Genomic DNA, 27,251 nt, shown 5'->3' on the forward strand with positions numbered 1-27,251 from the left:
TATCCGAGATGTATATTTATACTTTATACAGAAGCCCAGATGATTACAAAATAACTCGCATCACCTTTTTTCCCCAAGTAGGAGAAAACATATTATTATATTGCAATCACAAGAACAATAAATTTCTTACCGAGTAGTTTACAAAAGCACTATATGCGGAAAATGATCTGCATCAAATTAACATCTCAAGCCTGAAACCCCAGAAGGACCTATCCACATCGCATGTGTACTCAACTCAAGTTTACCGAAAGCAATCAAGGCCGATATTACAGCAATCCTGTGTTTCCAAAAGGATTAGCATGTTGTGGATGAAGAGGAGCAGCAGGATATGGACCAAAACCATTGTCTGCGAAAGGGTTTGGCCCACTAAGGCCTGCATGAGGCTGTGCTTGAAAGGAAGGCTGATAGGAACCAAAAGGATTGTGAGATGATTGTTGAGCCATAGCACTCATCTGAACTCCAGGGGGAGGAGCAATGTTGTTAGACATTGCAAATGGATCTTGAACTTCAAAAGGATTCAGAGCTAGTGCTCCATATATTGGATGCTGGTTTGTTCTATAAGCTGCTTCGTCATACAAACTATTCAGTGTCAGTGAATCCAATCCTCCAGCCTGTCCATAAGGGCAAACAAAAAAAAAAAAAAAAAAAATATCATCAGAACAGGTGTGCCACAGGCATCAGCAGCTTTGCCCTTTCACCACCACAATTTAATCTGAAACAGAGAATTATAAGTCATTATATCCAAACCTCCTCCAAACGAAAATGACTGAAGATTCATCTATTGTCTCAATGGTTAAGAGAGAAATGAGACTGGAACCCACTGGAAAAAAATGACCAGTAGCACAAGGCATACTAGGAGTAAACCATGACAAAGAGAACCAAAGTCATAGACAAGCGGTCGCCTCAATAAAGCCAATAAACAGATTAGAGTGGCACCTTAAAATTCAATTTCAGCTGCAAAGTGTCAAAGTATAGCCAAAACATATTTCAGTAATTAGTTTAGTGAGGCACTAGGCACTAGCTATATCATGAAAATGAGTAAAATATTACTTTATGGTTGAATTTTAGAAATAGTGACGAATAACAATATCACCCTTTAACAGAAGACACAAGTGCAATATCATTGGGATGAAATGTTAGTGCTTACTTAACTAGGGGTGATATGTGATCTTCACTATTTTAGTTACTATATTTAGAGTACGACAATTAATTTGGGAAGGACCTAAAAAGAAAAATGGGACAATATATTTGGGATGGAGGGAATAGATGATGCCTAAAGGAGATGTTAAACAGTGATAATCCTCGGTGGATCAGGTTTCATCACAAAGCAGTCACAAATTCAAAACTAGAATTCCAACAGATCTTGAAAGTAATGTAACCAGCTTTGCACAGATGAGAGTTAACCAAGCAAAACAAAAACAGGAACAAAACAGGCAAGACACAACACCACTCAGCAAATATTCCACTGTAATTAGAGTTTTTTAATTGGATGTGGTCATCACTTTCAAAATTCAGAAAAAGCACTCCTACATGTGTCCAAGGTTCTTTCATTTAACCAATTCTAGCCCTATACTAAGTTATGTACGCCGACTTTAAAACATAAAAATGCCCTCAGATTGCCTGAATTTAAATACAGTTGAACCTAAGGCTAAGCTCAACGACTCCTAGAAACGTTTCACCCTCCCCCTCTCCAATGTCAGCTCTTTTTGAGGAGATTATTTTTCTTTTCTACCATTGGCAATGCCAATAAATGACATCTGAGCAGATACACAGGTAACATTAGCAACAAAATATAATGAACTTTACTTTCCTTGCCAAAAGTGAATGACTAGTGGGTCGACTAAGTATGCTAGGAAATAAAACATGTGGGCACATGGGCTTTCTATGTCCGATCAGACGTCGGGAGAGATATGTCTGCCTTCCATTTCTTTATGGTCCTTACCTGTTGATTTTTTTTGTTTTATTTTCGTTCTATGGGGCTAAGGCAAGCTAGGCCACTCGCCAAGAAGTTAAAGATGAAAATCAAGCATCTCGCTTGACTTTCAATATTTTAAAAACTACTACTAACTGAAGAACATCTAAAATTTAAGACGTAGATAGATCACAAATGATAATAAGGTTGAGATGTAGAGATCACAGAATAATATACAATAAACCACCTACCAGTTGCCTCTCGGTGTAAGAAGAAATGTCGGTGCTGGGGGTTGTAACCAATGCAAGTTCCCAACCAGTAGGATCAAATTCCTTACTAGTAGCAGTGCCAGAATTTGAGGTTGAGGAATCTACAAACCAATGTCAAATAAGGAAGTCATTTGTTTCCCAATAAACAGCAAAAGATGCACATCTCACAGAACAGAAGCCAGTTACCAGAGTCCAGATAAGTGTGTACATCTACCTGATTGCACTATAGCCAAAGCCAATGCATTACTTTCCTCAATGACTGATGCGCCAGTTGTCATATTCAAACCCTAAAGACAAGAGGCAAGATGATATAAAAAATTGCGATACTATTATGTAATGTGGTTAATAATACTTAATCGCTCCACATCCCCCCCTCTCATAAAGCTTACTTTACGTGATTGCCCTTGATTCCGCAGCAAAGGTAATAATTTATGTAATTTGACAATCATGCTTTGCCATAGGACTGAAAAAATCAGTTGAAGTCAATCAAAATCAGTTTTTTGCACTTATCTGCATCCCATGTTTGTTTCGTCGGAAACACTTAGACCTAAACCAATGCTGAGAATACATGTATTTAATTTGATTTTAAGAACTGTTTACTTGGTTAAAATCTAAACATTTCACAAATTTAAGCACGCAAGTATGTCCAACACCTATCCCCTTTTTAATTAGATAAATACTAGTTTGAAAGCCCGTACTTCGTACGGGTTAATGACCATTATTTTAAAACTAAGTTATAGAACATTATCGAATAGGTGTTTCGAAGTTCAAATCCGAGTGTCACATAATTCTAAAAAAAATGAAATATCCTAATCCCTTATGGTCTCTCGATACGTACTTGATTCTAAGCATTAAGTAGCCTCTAAAGCTTTGTTATCTCGAATTCTAGCAAAATTTATTACGTACTATTGTACTAATCATCACAAGTGTAAGGGAATCGGGGCGCTTTGATAGCCCTTATGATTAATATAAAGACAGGTGTAAAATCAATGAATAGTTTACATTTGCTGTATTTTGTGAGGGGGAATAAAACAAATGTAACCATATACCTACCCTTCAAATATGAACAATTTACTTACACATGTCATGCTTTTAAATTAGTCATTTCAATTTTTTTGTTCAATTAATAAGAGTTACATAATAATAATAATAATAATTAATCTTCTAATTACTGATATACAAAGTTCATTTTTATGTTCTTTCTTTCAGAAAGCACATCTAATGTATACTCCTATGATCATCTTATTGCTATCATTCCACCGTAAAGGCGTAAAAGATAAACCCATCTATGTTTTTGGCCACTATAAGCAAACATACAATTTAGTTACAACAAAATTATAGTTTGTTAAATTTTAATTTTAACCGTTAATAATAGAAACTCTTAAGAGCTCTCTTTCACAATAGTTAAGTAACTCAAAAGATTTTGGGTTGATTCCCAAGTTTCAAGGATGACTTCTATTTATAAAATATAATCATAAGATCAGCCTACTTTATGCTAATCTTTTAATGTGGGACAATTCTACTATTTATACGTAGTATATTCACAACACCTCCATTATTTTTTCAATGTGGACAAATAACATAGTAAGAAATACACCATCTTTTTCACACTTAGCTCGACATCCGGCTCGAATCCCGAAATGCGAACAATTGCTACTCATTATATCTAATACTCCCTCCTATTCTGGATATTAGTCCCATTATCCATTTTCGTCTAGTCAGTTAACTATCCCATTGTCTATTTTTGGACATGTTTTTCCTTACGTAATTACCATACTACCCTTGTTACTTTTCAATATTTACAAATCAACCTACCCATAACCCATCCTAACACTCACTAATCTAGCCCACTAATCTATTTAATCCGTAAACCAACCCAGCCCAATCCCATTAACCCTAATCTCTCGCGCCTTATATTCCCGTCCCCATCCCCTCAATACCCTAGCTCTCTCTCTTTCGCCTCTCACTTCCTCTCTTTCTCTCTCAACCGCCATTGTTTTCCCTTCTAAACATCATCAGATTTATCATGTCCTCTTCCATTCTTCATCAAAACTTCATCGCCTCTTTTAATCTTCATCAAACATTGATTATTATTCATAATATTCCTTCATCGCCTTTGATTACTCTGATTTTTTTTCAAATTTTCATCTGGGTGGTGCCTCTGTGATGGAAAAATCTGAATCTAGTCGGTCTTATATTGATCTTCGTGCTATGGAGAAGAAATATGAAGATTATTATTTGTGTGGTGAATCTGAGATGGATATGGAAGGGGACGGAGTTGATGATGGTAAGTCTGATGTTGTTGCATGTTGCTCAAATATTGCTCCTTTTACAATCGTGGATGAGGAGATGGATTTGAGGATGATGGTTAATTCAAAGAGAGGAGATTATGAGAGGGAGGCGAAGAGTTGGTTAGCAAGTCGTCAACTGGGTCGACAGATTAATGTTTATGGAAGATCTATGTAGATCATGGCCTGAATTTGGGATTTTTTTGGAGTATGAAAAGGAAGAGAGTGCAAGGGAGAAAAGAGATGATGTTGCATGTAACTCGATGTTGTCTCGTAATTCGATGGGGAATTAGATCCGGTGTCCATACGAAAAAATCCGGTTATTACAAAGTGGTTTCTGGGAGAGCTTTCTAAATATTGGCCTGGTTTTGGTCCTGCAGACGAAGACGAATCGTCAGGAGGTTGATTTCTTGTTCCTTAAATTTTTTACATTGAATTTTTTTTTTTTGGACTGGTGATGATTGCTGGTGGTTATATAATGTTTGTTTCTTCTAATTTGATCTACCCGATGATCTCTAATGTTGAGGGTAGTTGATTGCCTGATAAGTTGTTGTTCATATACAATGCCACCACCATTTGTAGTGATGAGGCTGTGTATGGACAACAGTGTTGTTTACTAAAGCTAATTGTACTCAATTGCTCATGTCTGAAGTTAATATCCTTAGTGGCAAAGACTGAATAGTACAAAAGAGTTCCAAAGTTCTTCAACAAAACCAAATACAGACTAAACAAAATGCTTCACTGTGGCCTTCTTGATTGTTTGCTGTCCTTGCTGCTTACTTTATCTGCGAAAAATGGTGACTTTGATAAGATATCCGGTCTTTGCTAAGTTGTAACTGTCCAAAATCATTCATACTGATGATGTTTATATAAGCTTCTTCATTCCCTTGCACATAAATCTAAGAACCAAGCAGTAATGCTACCAACAGGGGGATAAATCCCCAATGTTGGTTCATTACTACCTTCACTGCTTCCAAGTAATGTCGCCAACAAAGCTCGGTGTCCCATGTTGGTTCATTATCGGTGCCCACTGTACCATTGCAACTAGTTTTGTTTTGTGCATATGTGGCACAGGGTAATCTATGCCACCTTTTCTTTTCATTATTTCAAGCATACATGCCTGCAATGTTATCCACACATAATTAAGTTTAAGAACATCTTGTTCTTCATATGCCTGGATTGTGTTATGAATAAGCTCATCCAACTTGATTGCCTTTTTTTTTTGTTGGAGAGATTGGATTGACCTAAAAAACCCCAAATCCAAGACATTCTTTGGTGAATTGGGTGTTTGATAAGCCAACTCAATCGCCGACCATCCGATGTTCCGCCTTTCTAAAACGGATCATCATTGCTAAAATGTGGGCGAGCATTATCTTGTTGAATAATTATGCGCTTACTCAGATTAGAAGGCCATTTGGCCTTTATCATGCAAACACACGTTTAGAATCATATCTTTGGTTACTTGTTTGTTTAAAGACTCAATGCATTTTGTTTCTCTGTACCCATTGCTTTGTTTTTGGAATTTCTTTGTCTTTGGTACTTGTATAACAAAGGGCCAAATACCTATCTTTCCATCAAAAATAAGATCACCATTTGACCCATACTTTGGTCTTCCTACAGCAGACATAAACATTACTTTTTCTATGAAACTTTTGACCGCACACACCTATGAGGATCTGTTTCACCCTTAGCCAAGTAAAATCTTGTAGTGGGTTTAGTTTTAGAAAACCATTTCTCATCCATATGTATGATATTGCTTTGATCTTTGAAAACCACTCTTTTAGTTAGTTGATGATAATCTAAATGTTGTAGATCGAAAATTAATCTAGCAAGTTTGTTTTTATCATCAAACCTGGTTTGAGTGCATTTGTGTGTGACCCGATCTTCTTTGACATAACCCATCTTCAAACTGTTGGTCGACTCACCCCTAAATTTTCAAAGAAGTGAGTGTTGTGTTGTCCTTTTAGAAGATCAATTGACTTGACTTTTCTTCATCTAACACCACCCTCCCTACTTTCTTGCTTCCTTTCTTCTTCTTTGGTCACATTGACGGGTATGGATGCATTTCTTTGTAACTCACGATTTCCATAACCTTTGTATGGTTTTCGTCCCTTTGAAAACCTTGCCGCAACTATATTGATAATGCCGTACCTTGGTTTTCCATTAGTCTTTGTTTTCCAATAATGTTTCATTAATTTTTGATCTTTCTAAGTTTGTGAGATTCTTCATTGATTACTTTTTTTGTTTGAAAGATGTTTGTTTCAAAGTGGTTTTTTTTTGGTCAAGTAATTGAATGAACCCTAATAAATACACCTTCTATTTATAGAACAAAGAACTTTGCACTCTTTTGAGAATTTGGTTTTGGCGCCATAATAAAACCTCTTTGTATTTTTGGCAATTTGGTTTTTTTTTATCATCGAAACCTCTTTGTATTTTTGGCTCCAAATTTGATTTTTGGTGTCAAATTGCAATATTGGTGAGTTGGATATTTTAACACTTGGGTCGACAATTTGGGTTATCTTGGTTTATGGAACAAGCGATATGGGCTAATCAAGATCGGATGAAGAAAATCGAAAGTTAATCAAGTCCATCCATACATTTTGATCTTCTTTGTGCTTGTAATTTAATCAAGTTTTTGTGTAATTTAATGTTAATTTAGAGTTTAATGTAATTTTGTTTTAAGTTAATGTAATTTAATTATGTAATTTAATTACAATTTAGAATGTGTAATAATTTAAGTTCATGTAATTTAATTTCTACGCAAAACTGGGTGTATGTACGCAAAACCGTCATTGTATCAGCACTGTGTTTATGAATTTGGAGGGAAACAAATTTTGGTGTGTAAAAAAGGAGGGAGTAATTACCCTCTTAATTAATTCATTACTCATCATAATCATAATACCCTTCATCCAAACATCTTACCCCCAAGCATTACTTTTCATTATTATACTACCCTCCTTAATTCTTGTGCCATCCTCTAAATGGGACAATTATGTGGAATAGGAGGGAGTAGTAGTTATATTTAATAATATGAGCAAATACTATATGTTAATATTCGTACGTTCAACATCCAATCCGATTAATAATGAGCAAATATTAACAAACTAATCTTATCTAGAGTCTAAAGTTTTTCGCACGTATATAGGTAACATTTGTGCAATTTTATCTTATTGCTAACAAACTAATCTTATCTAAAGTCCAAAGTTTTTCTTACGTATAAAATTCATTTTTTTCTTATAAATATTAAGTAGTTTTTAAGGGTTGGGACTCTCTAGATGAAAAAAATGTTAAAACTTGAAAAATTAACATGAAAAATTAACATTATGTAACGTTACTTTTAAAGTCTCTTATATAATAAGTATACTACTGATGTAGTTATTTGAAAATTCAACTTAAAAGTAAAAAAATAAAAAACTTATTGCTAAACTACTAAATTTGAGTAGAAAAGGAGATGATATAACTATATATAATTACATAATTGTGAAATCACCAAAATCTAAAGTATAATAAAAATAAATTTCACTATTGTGGAGGTAATAATACAAACTCTTATAAGAGCTATTTAAGATAATACTTAAGAGACTCAAAAGATTTTGAGTTGATATTTAAGCTCCAGGATAAGGATGACTCATATTTATAATCATAGGATCCCCCCACATTATGTTAATCTTTCGATATGGGACAATTCTACTATTAATAATAATAGGATCGGCATACTTTTTGTTAATCTTTCGATGTGGAACAATTCTACTATTTATAATAGAATGACCCTACCTTTTCTACTATTTATACGTAGTATGTTCACCACATCTACATTATTTTTAAATGTGGGACATATAACATACTAAAAAGTACATCATCTTTTTCGCACCTAGTTCGACATCCAACTCGATTTAATAATGATTTGTTTTTGGAGTAAGGCCTCCCACTCCCCCTTAATTGATGTATGAACTCTGTTTGTAAGTCTTTTAATTTAAGTACCTATTTAAACAAAAAAAGATTGAAGACGGATAATTCCGTCTGAAATAAAAATTCGTGATAATAAAATACAAATAAATTTGGTATTAAGACTAGATAAGCCGTTATGGCCAATGAGTCTTTTAGGAAAATGTTTTTGTAGCATTTTATTATGAGTGTGGTTGTAGTTCCTAGAGCTAAGATGATAGCTGAACCATCAGCTCTTTGAAGAGCAAGAAGAGCTATACTTGGATTTCTTCAACTGTTGTCCCATTGTAATGAAATCATACCTAACTCATTTTTATATTCTCATTCTCATTAAATTGAATAATTAAAACATTATAACCCATTTTAATATAGGAAATATTATTATAATAATTAAAACATTCTCCACATTATTTTTTATATCATATTGTGAAGATAATGATACAAACTCTTAAAAACTCTCTAAGATAATACTTGAGAGACTCAAAAGATTTTGGGTTGATAAATAAATTCCAAGGATGTCTTCTATTTATAATCATAGGATCACCCCACACCTTATGCTAATCTTTCGATGTGGGACAATTTTATTATTTATATATGTTCAATGTGGAACATATAAAATACTAAGAAGTATATATCTTTAATCTGTGCAAATAATATGAAATATATACTCTAATGATAGCATTTTTTTACCACGAATCTAATTATACTATTTTCATAATTTTTTTAACGACACTTTTTTCTTCAAATGAAATGTAAAAAGTTTTTATATAAAAATTAGAAAAATCACTTGAATATAATTTAGGAAATATATATTATAATAATAAGGCTGATTTGCATATTACTACCCATTATAGTTAAGATTTTTCAAAATACTATATATTATAATGTTTTCTTCAAAATACTACCTATATAGTTACAACTCTTCCCAAATTGATACCTAATAACCTAGATAAGGTCTTAATTAACAATTATAAGATGATTTTCATTAATTTCTCATCTATTAATTCAATTCTATATAATCTACCCGATTATACCCTTATTAATAATCATACCCCTTATTCCCATCTTTCTTTTTTCATAATATTCATGGTGGGACTTTTGTGATGGTGGTGATTTTAAGTTGGTAAAGATGGGCAAAATGGATAATATACTACATTAATTTCAGATTTTTCGATGATTTAGGCTTAACTATGGCCTAATTTAGCTTATTTGGTAGCGATTTGAGAAGAGTTGTAGCTATATAAGTAGTATTGTGAAAAATTAAGTATATTATGTAGTATTTTGAAAATTAATAACTATAATAGGTAGTAGTTTGCCATTTTTCCTAATAATTAAAAGATTTTTTACTTTATTTTTTATATCAAAAAATATTATTTATGATACTTTCCTAAATTGATTTTTGATGATGTGGACAGCTTCGAATCGCTCGAAAAAAGCCTCTTTTAAAAATATACTAGATTTAATGCCCGTGCGATGCACGGGCCTACTTGTAATATCTTGTGATATATGATCCAATAATATTCTACTACCAATAAACTTAACTATTTTTAGAAAATTAGTTATTTTTTTATATGACCTTGGCAAGTTTCGGCATTAGTAAAATAACTAATTAACTCAATTCGGTAAATTTTATGAATTGCCGATAATTATTTAGATTCATCATTACATTTAAATTCATTCTATATTAATCAACCTGAGTTCGCAAGCGCAATGCCAAATCCTGATTGTAAGAAACGAATGATATAAGCTAACCTAACATTTTGAGTTCAAATTTAAAAGACAGTAAGACGGTTAAAGTTTTAAATGTAGAGCTCTCTCACACTCTTACTCATAGAGTCGTAGTGCAACCTGACTCAAATACATAGCTATAGCCGATCGATCTGTAACTTATAAGTCTAGGAGTTATCATTCAAATACCTAGTACAGTCTCTTAACAAGTTGAGCTAAATATAATTTTTTGTGATTTTGTTCAGGTGGGTGACTTTGTTACATTCTACGTCTACAAAGATACTTTGTACGTGATATCGGTCTATTAAGGATTAATTTGTCATTATCAATTTTTTTCTTTTGGGAATCGTTGCCAATTAAGTAGTTCAAAAGTGTTGCTATGAGACGTAAATAATAAGAGGCTATTTTTATACCATCCGATTAGGATCTTTCATTGCTAATCTTAGCAATTCACGTAAATAAGTTTGTTTTTATAACAAATTGCGGCTCTCCGGGAGTCTGCCTTCTCTCGAACATAGTGTCGTTGCGCTCCAAGGGCCTCAACATGGGTATCCTTTGATTACGATTAGTAAAATGACAGAACAGCAATTAGTTTGAGTAATCCTATATATTTGAATGCAGTCTTTCATATTGGATTTGTCATATAACTTCGCTTTTTAATATTACTTGAATCCCAATTTTGGTAGCAATATTGAAGGAAAACCTTAAAATTTTCGTTCAGGATAATGGTGGGTGTTTTTTGTTAGTAATTTTGTGCCGACCTCTAATAAAAATCGTTTCAAATATTTGGTTTTCTCATAAAAATTGGACTCTTATTCAAGTATTTGTTTTTCCATCTTGATCACGAGTTAGACAATCTGATTGACGGTTGCTTCCGCTAAAGGTATGTACCCTATACAATGATCCTTGTAAGTTATCTTACATGTGGTATTAGAACAGGATTGTATTAGGGTATTTTCATCTTTGTTTGTTTTTTGTTCGATCGACTATTGAGTAGCATTCTGCTTTTGTCTTGTCTACCTACTTGAGTATTACTTGATCCGTCTTCGGCTTGTAATGAATATGTGCGTCTTCAATGAGAATTTGTGTAATATGTCCGATTATCTCTGCTATGATGTTGCGAATAAAGATTGGAACAATAGTCAAACCTTGCTTGCACAAGTAAAACTATCACGCTGTGTGCCGGTGTTGATCAAATTTATTATTGTAAATAGAACGCATGATCTATGTTTGGCCGCCATATTATCAGTTTATATTAGTACTGTATCAGTTTATGTTTAAAGCTAGACCATGTGCGATTTCGTCTTTATTACATAATCAATTCTGCTTTCATGCTTTGGGTAGAGTTTTACGTAAGGCTGTACATGTATGGGTGGCAATTTTTATTTTTATTTTCTTGAGGGAAAAGCTTTATCGATTTCAGCCAACGGATCAGCAACAAGAATCCGATCGATTCGAGCACCACATGAGACATCTCCAGCCAGAGTCGTAGACAAACCTAACTCCGCTGCCCTAGCTTCCGCTATACACATCGTTCACCACTGTTCCTTTGTTTGAACCACACCCGAGCGTTAACCTGTCAGTCATGGCCTCTAATAACGACCCTCAATCTGCTTCCCGCTTCACTCAACACGGCAGCATCCACATTAACTTTATAAAACCCCATTCATATCCCTAGCACACCAGAAATTCCATGGTTTATCCAGCATTCCCTACGGGTCACAAGCAGCCCCGCCATGAACCACCGTATTAGGAGAATTCCAATAGCCTAAGCCATCATAATTAAGCAGTTTGCTCTGTTTATTTCCTTCGTAATATAGGAGAACCCATTGAAGCCAGTCCGCAACGAACTTAATAGTCCCCCAAGCCTCCTCGACACCCCATGAATGGCAAATTATAGAAGGCATGTTTATATTTATATATAAATAGTGATTGACATGGCTAAGACTTCAACGACAATTAATTTTGCTATGCAACTTGGATTGTGAATGGTTTATTTGGCCTAGAGTTGTACATGATTTATATTTTTAACTCCTCTGCATTATTTTATTCTTATTGATTGAAAGTGTTTAACATAAGTTGGAGTCTCTAAAATCGCTCGAAAAAAGCTTCCTTTAATAATATAGATAGATATAGATAGATAGATATAGATATAGATAGGAGCAAAAGAACATACCAACAAATCTCCGGAGTCAATAATCTCAGCGGGTTGCGAAGCTGGAGCAGTTTCCGCAGTGGAAGATAAATCATCAGAAGTCATAGGTTGTGGCTCATCAATGAATACATTACCATCTTCCTCGGAGTAATCCTCTTCAGGTTTGTATGTCAGTTGAAGTCTCTCTGGAAATTCCTGGTTGAAAACAGTGGAGCTAAATTGACATAACTGACATGAGCCAAAAAAATTGCAAACTGAATTACCATGTGATATTCTATTGTGACTAAGAAAAGTGAACTAACCAGCTGTTGGCTTGGCACCAATACAACACTAGGTGCCTCTCTAATGTACTCTTCCATAGTGGCGAGAAAAGACTGTGGTGGCTGTAGAAGATAGACCAGCATAATAGCTCTTCATCAGTGATAATATATAGGTCAAGTAAGAAATTCATCCATGTGTAATAAATACCTCTCTCAACAAAGGGAACTGAAAATTCCGTGCAAGTTCCAATCCTTTGCAAACTTCATAAAAGCTAGACAGACTCCCAGCCTGAATCAACATTTTAAATCAACTTCCACAGCATTTAAAAGCCTCTTCACAATTACATTTCCTAATGTGAACTTTTCCATTCCATCATAGGTAAGACATTCCACACAACCTTCATGTACAAATTTGAGCCTCACACAGTACTCACATCTTCATAAACAAACAGTAGCTCGCTCTCATGCTTATGAAAATTGTCCTCATTAGGTTGTCGCATTGTTTACAAACAACGAGAGAATATTATTAGATAGTAGTCCAACCGTTTCCATTTATATTATCCTACATTGACAAATTTATATAGTATTTGGAGAAATGCCAACAACAACATTCACAATGTTGCATATTAGTTCACATTCTTTAGTTAAACTATCTATTATTCAATATAAGTTCAATGTTAAAATTTATATATTTAGATAATGTGAATCATGTTCAAATCTTCGTTACTTTGACATTTCATATAGCCATCATGTCTTGTGTCTAGCGCTGACAAACAATGACACGACGAACACACGACACGAGCCTGGCCACAAAACTATTAACGGGTGTGGGTTGAGGCTTAATGACCCATTTAAGTAAGTGGGTCCACACACACATGACACGAGATTTAATTGGGTCGGGTTTTAGGTTGAGCTCTCTAAACACAAACCCGACACGCATGACCTATTTACTAAATTGAACCTACTTTTTCTTTATCCTTCATCACATAAATATATTTACACTTTCTAAATATTGACATGCCACAAAAACATGACACAAACCCAACACGAAATTAACGCGTTAGGGTTGAGGCTTGATGACCCATTTATGTTACATGTAACACGAACGGACATGACACGATCTGTTTGCCATGTCTAATCGTGTCCAACATGATTCGAGACCGAAGTGATACTGGACAGTAGATACATGTCGAACACGCAAAAATTAGAATCATACGCAACACTCACAAACAATTAACTAAGTGAAGTAAAGGAGTCAGTTTAAAAAAGAGGAGAAACAAATTTCCTCTTTTTTAAAGCATGGACTGGTTTTGAGGTAGGAACTCCGGAACACGGCCGTTTTAGATAGGATTTAAAAACACCATAATCACGTTTACAACATTTTAAAGCAATATCAGGCGCATTTAGAGAGATTAAGCTGCAACCGTCGTTATAAACTGAAACAGATATTAGAGTAGTCTAAATATGTAAGAGAAGCATTATTAGACTTCTGGAAAATTGATAACTACTACCTACTATAAACCCACTTTTGAAAACTAGTACCTTTCTAAAAACACTACGACCTCATTTACTTGCTCAGGTCAAAAATTCGTTTTTACTCACTTTCCCGACTTACAGTTGATTAGATCATCTCAATTAGAAGGGAAGAGAGGATTATTTCGTGTTGAAGATAAGAGTAGCATAGGGGTTTATGTGAAATCCAGGGAATAAGAGGGTAAAATATAACGGAAGGGTAAAAACTCTCTTGCTCATCAAGTTACCTGATAATTGGGCGTGGGTAGCATTTTTATACCTGAATACGTAAGAACAGTTTCTAAGGTTTTTTTTTTTTAAACCATAGTACTTTTCAAAAGTGTCTAAAGAAGGTAGTAGTTATCAATTTTCCTTGTGCTATAGAAATATTCGTAAATATAAGCCGGGGGATAATATTAGTTTTAAAAGACAAGTTGTGCCAATGTCTTCATAATTGGTCAAGACGCTTGTTTGCCAGTATCCACTATCCAGGTCCAGGCATCAATTGAGTGGTGTCATAAACTGGACACCGTTTGTCTGAGAGACTGGGTACCATAGGATCCAATCACCAACTCCATGAAAATGTGATAGCCTAACAGCTTCATCAGGAAAGATATTCTTTAAGCCAAGAAAGGGCAATGCATACAGTTTGTTTAAGAAGGGAGAAATTGGTGATGTAATAAAGATCTAATGCAGCAAGAAGCCTAAATAACAAGAAAACGTAAGGAGTTTTTGCACTTTTCAGCTTTAGCATGGCTACCAAAACCATTATACAGCTCTGCCAAAATTCTACAGCAAAATATTGTGAAGATATACATTAGCATCACCTGTTGGCCAGCTCGTTTATATATCTCCAGGGCCTTTATGGCTTCATGTCTTGGCATTTCAAAGAACTGCCACAAGAAAAAAATGAATTAATAAGAGTAAATACGCTAAAATGTGATGGCCTCTAAAAGATGGCTAATGATAGCCGGATCATTTATCATAGTTACCTTATCAATTAGATTAATTATTCCATCATTAATTGCACAGTATATTTTAAAACTCTCCTTCAGAACCTGCAAGCAAAATAAGATCCAATAGCTCTCAATAAGATAATAAACACCTTTATATTGTTGAGGTTAGTAAACATCGCTAACATTATCACAAATTAGTACATGCTACTACTTCGTTATAAGACAAACAGGTAGTAAGGACTATGAAGCATCAAAAGAGTAAGAAAGGGGATGCTTAGCTTTTATCTGCAAGGTTAAGGAATGTTCCCTGGACAAAACCTCTGGTTACTAAACTGGTGTGGTGTAACTATTGTAATTGTGCAGCGTATTCCTATGAATTGTTCCCAATAACCACTTTTCATACAAAAGTATTCATTATTGATAGTTTTCACTTTAACACTGACAGTATTAAATGTCTTCTACTAACCTTTATACATTCAAATGATGATGAACAAATATGTTAAAAGAATCTTAATTTTTGTACACTGTATTGACTAAGCATTTATAGAACGGTCAAATAAAATACAACACGTATCAGGAATGGACATACCAGTGCAACTGCATACTGTATGACGTAATTACCAAGTGCTGCTCCTTCTGGCTGTCGGCAGCAAAGAGAGCGTCTTAAATTCAAACCTTAAGGATAGTTCATGAGATCATATGCAATGATAATGACAACAATAAAGACAAAGACAATGATGACAACACAACAACAATAAAGCGGCTGGCACGCTAGTATGCAATATATAGTACCCGGCATCCAATTAGACGATACAGTAACTGCTGCAAGGCCGGCAGGTGCTCTAGTAGATCCTCAGAATCCAAATCCCTAGTTCTGCTATAACCCTGTCCAAGACAGTAAAATAAAGAGTTATTCTGTGCCACAAATGGCATGGCATTAATACTGCAAGCATCCTATCACACTCAAGACATCAAATACTGCCACATCTGATTGGTGGATAACACCACATCTGATTTGCAACCATAACATAGAGAGTTTTCTCGCTATCAAGAGTCCACCACACTATGAAAGTAGCTTTTGTTCCAGTTCAAAAGCGTAAATGAGCAAGATGCAACATAACACACAAATTATCACCAGAAGATATTAAAAAACTACATTAGTTGCCTATCCATGGACACGATAATATTAACCAGCATTATTAGAATACAAAAGAGGGATTATTTAAGTGTCTATCACACAATATATTACTGACCTTAGTGATGCAGTCAGATATATACAGGACTAAACTACAATTAATCTTCGAGAATTGTCATTGAAAATAAGAGCATTCATAGAACAGATAAAATAGCAAAATCAAATAAAGATGGTGTAAAAGATTGAAACCAAAATACATGGAACAAAGGAAAGTCAGTATGGCCACATCTACACCTAGGTCAGACACTACAAGGCAGCACTCAAAATATTTCATTCACTACCATCGTATCACAAACTGAATAGCCAGGCATGGACTTGCAAGGTCTACACTGAGTAACTAAAACCTGTATTAGAGTATTAACCTCCTGATCAAACATGAGTGCATGACTACCGAACAAAATTAACTAGAATATGATGTTCGCAAGGAATTTAAACAACCAGTATTATTTGGCTTTCAGATATGATGGACGACGCCAAAAATGGCTCACTAAACTTGTTTAGCTTTTAGGTTATTTTTTTTGTTTGACGCAATCAGCGACACAGATTTCATTTTCCTTCATTCGCAAACAACCTCTTTATGAGTTGAGCACATAGTTGAGACCTATGTTACCCAGACACGGCGAAGAAGTGTCATTGGACACGTAATTTTGAGATTAAAATGATACGGAGATATGGTCAAATAAGTGTCTTGACCACTTAGACACGGACAGGACACGTCTCATGTAGAAATCATCTACTCAAGAAACAATTATGTTAAAAGAATATTATTATTTTTTGCTTTTGTTTTCCGACTTTTAATCCCACAGACAAATTAGAGTACATCATCCATTAATTGGGGATGACCTTCAGGGGAATAAAAATAACTCTACTTTGTAAATATAAAAAGGTCTAATAGTCATGAATTGACAAATGGAAAAACAAAAGGCTAATTAGTACTCCTTCCTTGTTGACAGATGTTACTCTACTCTACATCTGCACATGCCCTCATTTAATAATTCGCACACGTTAGACATGGGAGAACAAAAATAAACCCTTTCCATAGGGGATAATTTTCCAGATCTAAGTTATTTGATTAATCAGTAGACATTTTTTGGAATCTCGATTTTGAATGAATATGTGATATAAGTTTGCCATTTATTATGATGATATTGATATGCAAAATTTGGTGGAGAAAGATTTGAAGAGACCAGCATGTTATCGCCAAAAAATCGAAGGGAGGGAGGAGAATCCTAGTCTGTCGCCTCTCGGCACTCATTTTTTTCCCTTGTTTTCTCTCTCTCCTTTACAAACTTTCTTACCGTGGATTCTCCTCCCTCCCTTCAATTTTTTTCAGGTAAGTAGCGTCGCTGATGAATACCACACACATCGGAGTCGTGTCCCATTCCAGCGTATTAAAGGCGTGTCAGGTGCCATGTCGACAAGCCGAAGATATACCATGTCGGAGTAACTATAGTTGAGACTACATACATTTAAGCCACTTAACCCTACCATAGTCAAGCCTTTAAGGTACTTGGTATTGTCATTGCTTGCAGTCCATTGTTCAGCAAGTTATGGGGAAGTCGACCGACAGCCCATTAAATCCAAAAGCAAGAACTCGTGTCCTGATTGTATATAATAATTTCAACTATTTGTTTGGAGACAAAAAGAGGAGGGAAGGGGAGGACAGGAAGGTGGGGAAGAGGCGGAAAGAAGGGAAAGGAAATAGATCTACCACTATTTTTCTGCACATAATACTCCCTATACTACACGGACTTTAATTTGACTTGGAGAAAGGAAAGTGGACCATCCATTATCGTCCAACCCAAGTTACTAACCAAGGTATACCAAACAAAGCCTAGAGTCTAAAGCTAAAGTCTAGTCCTCCATTCCTTTCTTCACACTTCACAGGCCCCTCCTCCAGACCTCCACTAAATACACCCCACTCCCAACCAAAAAATAAAATTGTTTGGGAGGCAGGAGGGCAAACAACAATTGTTTAGCTTGAAAAAATTGGGCATAAAACATTATTTATTCTCTGTAACGTAGATTTAGCGAATTAGCGTGGGCTTAACATCAGAATCTTTCACAAGATAGCTCCTTTGAGCTGGATGACGGTGGGTCATTTCTGAAAACACATGTGAATAAAAAACATAGAAAAATCTGGCCACCCACAGGCCGCAACAAGAGACCCTCATTTCAACCTAAACTTCTTCAGCAAAACACAACACATGACAAGTCACATAAGTCTTGAAACAACAACTAGAAACAATGATGTTGCTCGAAAGTAGTAATCAGCCAGAAAAAAAAAAAAAGAATACATTTTCTCAAACAACAATTGTGTAGAAAGATCAGACACAAACCTTCTCCTGCCCTTGGGCAGGCTTCGGTAAACGCTCAGCTTCAATGTCATATCTCAAAGCCTTGAAACATTCAAGTCTTTCCTCCAAGAAAAGTGCGTAAGTACGAACCCATGCAGAACAGTCCCAAGCTGCAAATATATTGATTTGCATGTATTATACCCAAATAAAGTGCAAGGAAAGAAGAGCATCGCACACGGGAGAGAGCGTATCAATCAAAGAGGAAAGGTTGGAATACCAACCAATTGGGCTAGAATCGTCCTTGAAATTGGACATCTGAAGTACACGGACACGTTGAGAAATATTGAGAAGTTCATCCCGGAGAGTAGGATCACCTTCCCTCAATAACCTATGAACAACTATGAGTGTCTTAAGTGCTACCTGTTTAATAAAAAGATACGAGTATCATGTCAAGCCAACACTAATATACCACATTTGCAAAATTATATAAACACCATGGGAAAATGGCTTATTTCATCAATTAGAGAGCAGATAAAGAAGGAAGATGTCCTTAAAGAGTGCACTCATCAACACTAACTAGCATGCTCGAATCAATATAGTATTATACCTGAAGTGAAATTGACAAGTACCATGAGCTCCATTTTTCACGGTTTTGGGTCACCTCCAAAAATGAGGTCCAATTCCAATTCCGTCTAAGAATACATGCCATTTTCCGGCCTAAGACTCTTCTATGATGAGTTTAGAGCCTTTTTGCCTAGGATATTAAGTCTTGAAGAGGATTAAATCGGGTGCAAAAGAGAACAAACAGCCGGGTGGTCCAATGGGCACGGTTTTGGAGAGAAGTACAACCATCGCTTTCAAGCTTTCTTCTTTTGTCTAGGCAAACTTTAAGGGACCTTTTGCTGCAAGTTTGGGTCTTATACTCCTTATGGACGAGCCCCACCAGCTGCCCAAGAAGTCCTTATAAGATAAATACGTAAAGCATGCCAAAGGAAGCTTGTACAATCACCAACAATCCTCTTTATTTCATTTGCCTTGTAGCCTTTTATTTTCTGATTTGTGTAAGGCTTTGAGCCGTTTTTCTTGGAGCATTAGGAGACTCTTTTGAGCCCTTAGATGCTACTTTAGATGAATGGCTAGGATTGCAACAAAGACTCTATTTAAGGAGCTCTTTTCTCTTTGTAAAAATCAGATTTGAGCGAATTAAAGAATGAGTTTGAAACTGAAGTTTTCAACCAATTTTCTTCTTGCTTAGTGCGGAAAACCTCTCATTACTTGGTGTTTGAGGCGGAATTAGCTCTTGCTTCGTGATCTTGAGTTTAATTCCAAGGCTTAAACCTGCTTCGTGATCTAGTTTAAGTCATATCCTTGTGTTTTGGTTACTTTGAGTCGATTTTTCAGCCATTTTCAACCGTCCATTTGAGTGTTCAAATCAAGTCCTTAGAGTTTTTGTCCAAAGCTTTGTTATTTGTGTTCGTTTTAATCTCCTCTTAAGCACACGAAACAGTCCACTAAACTGTTAAAAACCGAGTCTTATTCATCCAAAAATCAAGTCCTAAGAGTTTTACTTCAAAATGGTAATCAGAGCAAGGTTATAACACAATTCCATCTTGTGTTAGTCTTGGGCTTTGAGTTCATTATATACCTTAACAGCCTTCAAAAATATAAAAAACAACCATGAGTGAAGAGAGGTTTACCGGAATTGAAACACAAGTAACTAACTTTCTGAAAAATGTGACTTGATGTTGGATTCCTTTAATGCCATCATGGCTAACATCCCAACACCACCAAGAGGAAGAGGACCACCACCACGGGGCAAAGGTAGAGGCCGTGCTTACATGGGTGGAAGAGAAGGCCGGGGTATCTAAGAAGAGGAGCCATTTTCAGATTCGGAAGACTTCATGGCCGAGGCTTTTCAACAAGAGCACAACAAGGATGTAAAGGTAGAAATCCCTGATTTTTATGGTAGTCTAAACCCCGAGGATTTGTTAGATTGGCTTAGAACCGTTGAAAGAGTTTTTGAGTTTAAAGATTATTCGGATAGCAAATCTTTCAAAGTTGCAATCTTGAAACTCAAAGGCTATGCTTCTCTTTGGTATGAAAATTTAAAAAATCAGAGAAGAGATGGTAAAGAGGCTATTAAGTCATGGTCTAAGTTGAAAAAGAAGCTTAAGGATAAGTTTGTACCTAGAGACTACACTCAAGACATGTTTATTAGGCTTAACTTAAACAAGACCAACAACCCATTGAGTCTTACCTTAGAGACTTTGAGCAATTAACCTTGCAATGTGAATTAAATGAGAAACCCGAACAAAAGATTGCTAGGTTTATTGAGGGTTTGGATTTTAAGATTGCTAGTCAAGTGTTGTCATTTGAGGAGGCCGTGAATTTATCATTGAGGGTTGAGAAATTCGGGAAGGGGAAGACTACTACCACAAAACAACCATCCAAAACAGCCCCTCACCAAGATCAAACTGAGACCAAGGTTGATGAACCAACCCCTCAAAACAAAACACCCACTCTTGACAAAGGCAAAGCACCCATGAGCTCACACAAAAACACCACATCTTTGAAGAAATGTTATCAATGTTAAGGCTTTGGTCACTTTGCTAACCAATGTCCAAACAAGAGAGCACTTAGTAGCTTTGAGGTAGTGCATTGGGGTGAGGATGAAATACTTGTTTGTGATGATGGTGAGGAGCCTAAGAAGCAAGAGGAGGCTGCCATGGTTGTAGAACCGGATGAGGGAGTGAGTTTGGTCATTTGGAGAGCATTGAGTACCCAACCTATGGAAGTAAACCAAAGACAACAACTCTTTAGGTCTAGATGCACAATTGGGGGAAGAGTTTGCAACCTTATCATTGATGGTGGGAGTTGTACCAATGTGGCTTCTAATACTCTCATTGAAAAGCTCTCTTTGCCTACACAAGATCATCCTAATCCTTACAAATTGAGGTGGCTCAACAAAGGGGCTGAAATTAAGGTGGATAAGCAATGCCTAGTGTCCTTCTCCATTGGCAAGAGCTATATTGATGAGGTTCTTTGTGATGTTCTACCTATGGATGCTTGCCATCTTCTACTTGGTAGGCCATGGGAGTTTGATAAAGATTCAATGCACAATGGTTAAGACAACACCTATACTTTCAAGCTTGGTTCAAAGAAAGTTGTGCTAGCACCCCTACCACCCGAGTCCATGTTTGAACCACCCGAGAAAGTATTATTGATCAATGAAGACAAGGTGAGTCAAGGGGAGGACGGCGTGGGGACTGTCCATGTTGTCCATGCCAAAGATGAGACTAAGGAGCCAAGGGTCCAAGCATTACTCAAATGGAAAGATCAAACCGAGGGTTTCTTTGAAGGCTTGCAATGTGAGCCTACTACATTCTCTATTCCAAGTTTAACTAGCTCATTTGAATTCGAGTGCAAGGCTAGTGGCAATGGCCACGGCAATGAGGCTGCCCAAATGCAAAATTTCGAGCCAATTGTTGAGGAATGGAAAGGAGTCAAGAAACGAGTTGAAGGAAAACCTCCCATCCATGCTAAGGCCATGAAATGCAAGGAAATGTCTATGGTTCCTAAGCAAGCTCGCATATTCAGGCCCGGGGATTTTGTGTGGGTTCAAATCAGCAAGCAAAGGGTCCTCAAGAAAGGGAAAAACAAGTCCATGGCAAGTGAGAAACAGGGCCGTCTTGGAGATTAAGAGGCCCCTGTGCGAAATTTAAAAATGGGGCCCTTGTAACGGTTCAAAAGCGAATTTTTCAAACTTTTGTGTAAATCTAAATTTAAATTACCAATCGAAAATAAAGCTTGAAATTTAAACATATTATGAAATAAAACCTAAGTTTTATTATAAAGTCATTTTAGGATGCTAAATGAAATACTTCCTCCGTTTTTATATGATGTACCCATTTGTTGAATATATGAGTGAATTATTTTAATAAAATGGGTACATCATACGAGAATGAAGGAAGTAATAAATTAAATCCACGTACAAATATAAATTTATTAGTTATTTAAATTTCATGAGCGAACTTGAACGTCATCTCCCGCCATTCTTGGGTCTTTTTTAAGTGAAATCTTACTTATAACAGACAACTAACAACAACATTAGAGCCTTAATCCCAAAAAAAAAGAGGTCTCGGAGAGAGGCTCCGCCACTAATTTAGTGGGAGACATAATAAGGAAAAAAGAAATTCAATGGTCCCTCACCCCATCATGTGAGAGGTTTCTCAATAACGTTATTAAGAGACCGTCTCTCTGAAAATTTTGTGATCCCAAAATAATTTGGGTCTGTTAAAACATAAAGTTAATCTAGAAAAATCTAGAATTTAGACTAAGGAAATCTTCTATGAATTACTAACATGTAACTAGATTGTTCCATGTAACAAAAGTGGTCTCTTGTTGTACAGATTTCTAGAGTGTTCAAGCATGACATTGTAGCCTATAAATAGGCCGCTATATGCACCATTTTATGAGTGTAGTCCATGAGCTCTAAGTCTCTAACAAAGGAGCTTATAGGTCTCACCAACATCGTCTCCCCCAAATATTATGTAATATCACACATTCAACATATAAATTTAATCTTCCATGTTGAGAATATCGGGTTCACAATACTTCCGCTGCCAAAATTCCAACAGGGTCAACTACAATTTGGTTGAATAGAGATTATTTTAAATTTGGTTGAACTCTTGAAAGGTGAAAAATATTGTGCTGAGTGGTGGGCCTCAATTCTCAATACCGTTTTATACTCTCATTTGCTAAAATAGGAATATGGAAATAAAACCAATTATGTGAGGCCCACTATTAAAAGCAAGCAAGAAAAAAACTGAACATTACTAAGAATTGAACACGGGATCTGAGGATGGAAGGCAAAAGGCAGACCACTGGGACACATTGCTGTAAATATTTCTTTCATGCGCTAGATTTAATTATAGTCTTATTAATTGGGTTTTTGGGCTGAAATTTTGGGGGCCCTGTGCAGCCGTACGCGGCTGCACGGGCTCAAAGACGGGCCTGGTGAGAAAGGTCCTTTCAAAGTCATCAAGCAAATTGGATTCAACAAGTACAAGGTTGATCTTTGGGGCATCCATGGCACGTTTGATGTTAGGGGACTTGAGTCCAAGTTAATAAGTTATGAGGAAATTGAGGATGATGATTTCAAGGACTTGAGGGCAAGTCCTTTTGAAGAGGGAGGGATTGAAGTGAAATTGACAAGTACCATGAGCTCCATTTTTCACGGTTTTGGGTCACCTCCAAAAATGAGGTCCAATTCCAATTCCGTCTAAGAACACATGCCATTTTCCGGCCTAAGACTCTTCTATGATGAGTTTAGAGCCTTTTTGCCTAGGATATTAAGTCTTGAAGAGGATTAAATCTGGTGCAAAAGAGAACAAACAGCCGGGTGGTCCAATGGGCACGGTTTTGGAGAGAAGTACAACCATCGCTTTCAAGCTTTCTTCTTTTGTCTAGGCAAGCTTTAAGGGACCTTTTGCTGCAAGTTTGGGTCTTATACTCCTTATGGACGAGCCCCACCAGCTGCCCAAGAAGTCCTTATAAGATAAATAAGTAAAGCATGCCAAAGGAAGCTTGTACAATCACCAACAATCCTCTTTATTTCACTTGTCTTGTAGCCTTTTATTTTCTGATTTGTGTAAGGCTTTGAGCCGTTTTTCTTGGAGCATTAGGAGACTCTTTTGAGCCCTTAGATGCTACTTTAGATGAATGGCTAGGATTGCAACAAAGACTCTATTTAAGGAGCTTTTTTCTCTTCGTGAAAATCAGATTGGAGTGAATTAAAGAATGAGTTTGAAACTCAACCAATTTTCTTCTTGCTTAGTGCGGAAAACCCCCTCATTACTTAGTGTTTGAGGCGGAATTAGCTCTTGCTTCGTGATCTTGAGTTTAATTCCAAGGCTTAAACCTGCTTCGTGATTTAGTTTAAGTCATATCCTTGTGTTTTGGTTACTTTGAGTCGATTTTTCAGCCATTTTCAACAGTCCATTTGAGTGTTCAAATCAAGTCCTTAAAGTTTCTGTCCAAAGCTTTGTTATTTGTGTTCGTTTTAATCTCCTCTTAAGCACACGAAACAGTCCACTAAACTGTTAAAAAACGAGTCTTATTCGTCCAAAAATCGAGTCCTAAAAGTTTTACTTCAATACCCCTTTGCCTCAAAATAAGCAATTGCATGTTTCCATTTTGGAGTTCCCTAAGAAATATTAGTCAATTTTTACACTTTCTGAGATAAAATGGTTCAATTCTCAAAAACAAATTTAAAATTTTAAAAAACGTACTTTGCATTAAAGGAAACAATCTGAAATAGTCAAACAGAAAAAATAAATTTACGTTTGATAATAGAGGGTCTTTAAGATTAAGGTATTGGTCCAATAAATGAGACCTGATTGAAAGTGGTTTACCTTTTCGTACTAAGGTAGTGTGTCAAGTCTGTATTTCGACACTACATTCACAATTACAAACAAAATTGAAAATCTGTGTGTTAACTTTTGAGGGACAATAGCTGCCAAGATAAATATGGCAGCCGATTAGTTGTCGCAACAATCAGTATGAGATAATGTTAAGTCTAACACCAACACTACGTAAAAAGAACAACGCAATGTTCTCGGGACCCCAAGAGTTGTGAGATTAGGAACCATGTAAATGAGGATGAGGAGTTGAGTATTGAGGACGACGGGTAAAGCTCAAGGCATGGGTCAACAATCGACAAAAATGATAGCCATTACGTTCCACAATATAATCCTCCTGCTTTACTTGCAAAAACAAGGATAAAGAAGAGACATACAGGGAATCCAAACAACATTTATGTACAACATCATTACAAACAGAAAATGTGCTGAAGATTGCATCATAGGCTCAGTGCTTCTTCATAATATAAGAAGTGTGGGCGATTAAGTGAGAATTTTTTTTTATTTCATGATATTTCAAAGCCAATGGATTAGTGAGTCTTTGACTCTGTGAAAATGTAAAAACCATAAAACATTGATGTAAAAACAAAACCATATTTCATCCTTCTACTTGGCCATATTAGATGCTTTTATTTTCTTGTTGAAAATACAATGACTACTTTTCATGTCAATATTTACCATTGTTTAAAAACTAAAAAAACATTATTTTTCGAACGTCATTAATGTTTATTTTTGAACTTGAACTCTGGATATCCTAGATCCGGCATTGACATACAAGAAAGTGCTACATTGTCATTTCCACGACTTGACAATGTCTCACATTTACTGCAAATCATTATTATCAATGCGGTCATAATCTGGCATTTACAATTCTGGTTCGCGAGCTTCAATATTACACAAGTCACCATTGTTGCTGAGTGATGTAAAAAAGTTAAAATGAGTACCGTCAACAAGTTACTTTGTACAAGGTTAACATGCAAAGTATGCTTAAAAATTCACAGGTCTAACCAGGCAAAGCTGGCAAATCAAGAACACCAATATTTTAGTACCAAGAAGTCAACAAACCCCAACCCCCTCCAATTATTTGACAGAGTCAACAGATATTGTACAAGTCACTGAAGCGGAAAATGTCATTAAGAAAACCGGTAATAAATAAATAAACAATAAGTAATAATCAGAAATGAAAGATACTGAAAAATGAAAAGCATACCGTCCAATTACGAGTTTTTGCTAAACGACGAGCAAGAGCATGGATACAATAAGCAACATCAGCCCGAGGCCTGATTGCAGATGTAGCAAGCAGTAATTCTACAAGATGAGAATGAAAGCATGAATATAGAACAACCTAAAAATGACCACTCGTTTATTAAGAAATTAAAAAAAAAATGAAGCAAATACTGACTCCTCAAATGGCGCTCTTTTGGTGGAACCTCGACGTGATTAGTTGCCTTAACAATCGCCACATCCAAATCCTTAAAATAGACAACATAATAATTATAGTTTAATTAAATAAATAAATAAAATAAACATAAAAAAAAAAAAAAAAGGGAATGTAAATTTAATAAAATAAAAAAAGGAGAACCTTGTAGTCACTGTTGATTTGGGCAAGGCCGACTTTGGTCTGGTCTTTAATGGCGCCGTAGGCCTTTCTCCACGTCAAAGTCGACATCACTTCACTCCTCACTGCTTCGCCGGGTAGATCGCGGATTTATTAATTGAGATATATTCGTGATTTAGGTAACCGAAACGAAGGGAGAGAGAGAGAGAGAGAGAGAGAGAGAGTGTGTTTGTTTGGTGAGAATTTAGGGGGGAAAAGTACGACGAATGAAGTGTTTCAAGTCCGACAGTTTGCGTAGGGCTGCTTTTGAGTTGGCGTCAAGCTCATCTCCGACCTCGCTGGATTTTTTGGCGGCTTTTTTTTTTTTTTTTTTTTTTTTTTTAAGAAAGCTAGGTTGATCCTCTAAGTAGGGCCAACATATCTTATTCATTCGAATGAGAGAGGTAACTTGAAGCCACCGGCTATCAAACCACCTCGAAAGAGTTGGACATAAATGTCCAATAGAAGCCATGATGTCGGCAACCTTGTTGGTTTCAAAAAGGTCTAATTTCACATCCTTGATAATACTAGAAATTTAAGGAATTTCACAAGACTTAATTGAGTTAATAACACATAAATTATCATCCACCACAATTAATTTTGAGATTCCTAAGTATTTAGCTCCTAAAATACATTCTTTTAAAGCAAGAGCTTCCGCAACAAGGATACTATTGGATCCGCACTTTTTTGCTCCCAACAAAACGACTTTACCATTATG

General features: G+C 35.9%; 1 protein-coding gene across 1 annotated transcript; it reads right to left on the minus strand.

Annotated features, from left to right (window-relative positions):
• LOC141623739 (putative clathrin assembly protein At2g01600) lies at positions 1-26,885 on the minus strand. The gene is made up of 15 exons (XM_074439885.1): positions 26,519-26,885; positions 26,339-26,408; positions 26,147-26,244; positions 18,799-18,937; positions 18,560-18,687; positions 15,818-15,910; positions 15,615-15,665; positions 15,062-15,127; positions 14,897-14,962; positions 12,766-12,846; positions 12,600-12,680; positions 12,319-12,492; positions 2,396-2,468; positions 2,164-2,282; positions 1-611 (listed from the first exon to the last, which is right to left on the minus strand). The coding sequence occupies exons 1-15, from the start codon at positions 26,603-26,605 to the stop codon at positions 267-269; spliced, it is 1,671 nt and encodes a 556-aa protein (XP_074295986.1). The 5' UTR covers positions 26,606-26,885; the 3' UTR covers positions 1-266.
• Between the last annotated feature and the right edge of the window lie 366 nt (positions 26,886-27,251).

This window comes from Silene latifolia, chromosome X (assembly GCF_048544455.1).
Source record: "Silene latifolia isolate original U9 population chromosome X, ASM4854445v1, whole genome shotgun sequence".
NCBI lineage: Eukaryota > Viridiplantae > Streptophyta > Magnoliopsida > Caryophyllales > Caryophyllaceae > Silene > Silene latifolia.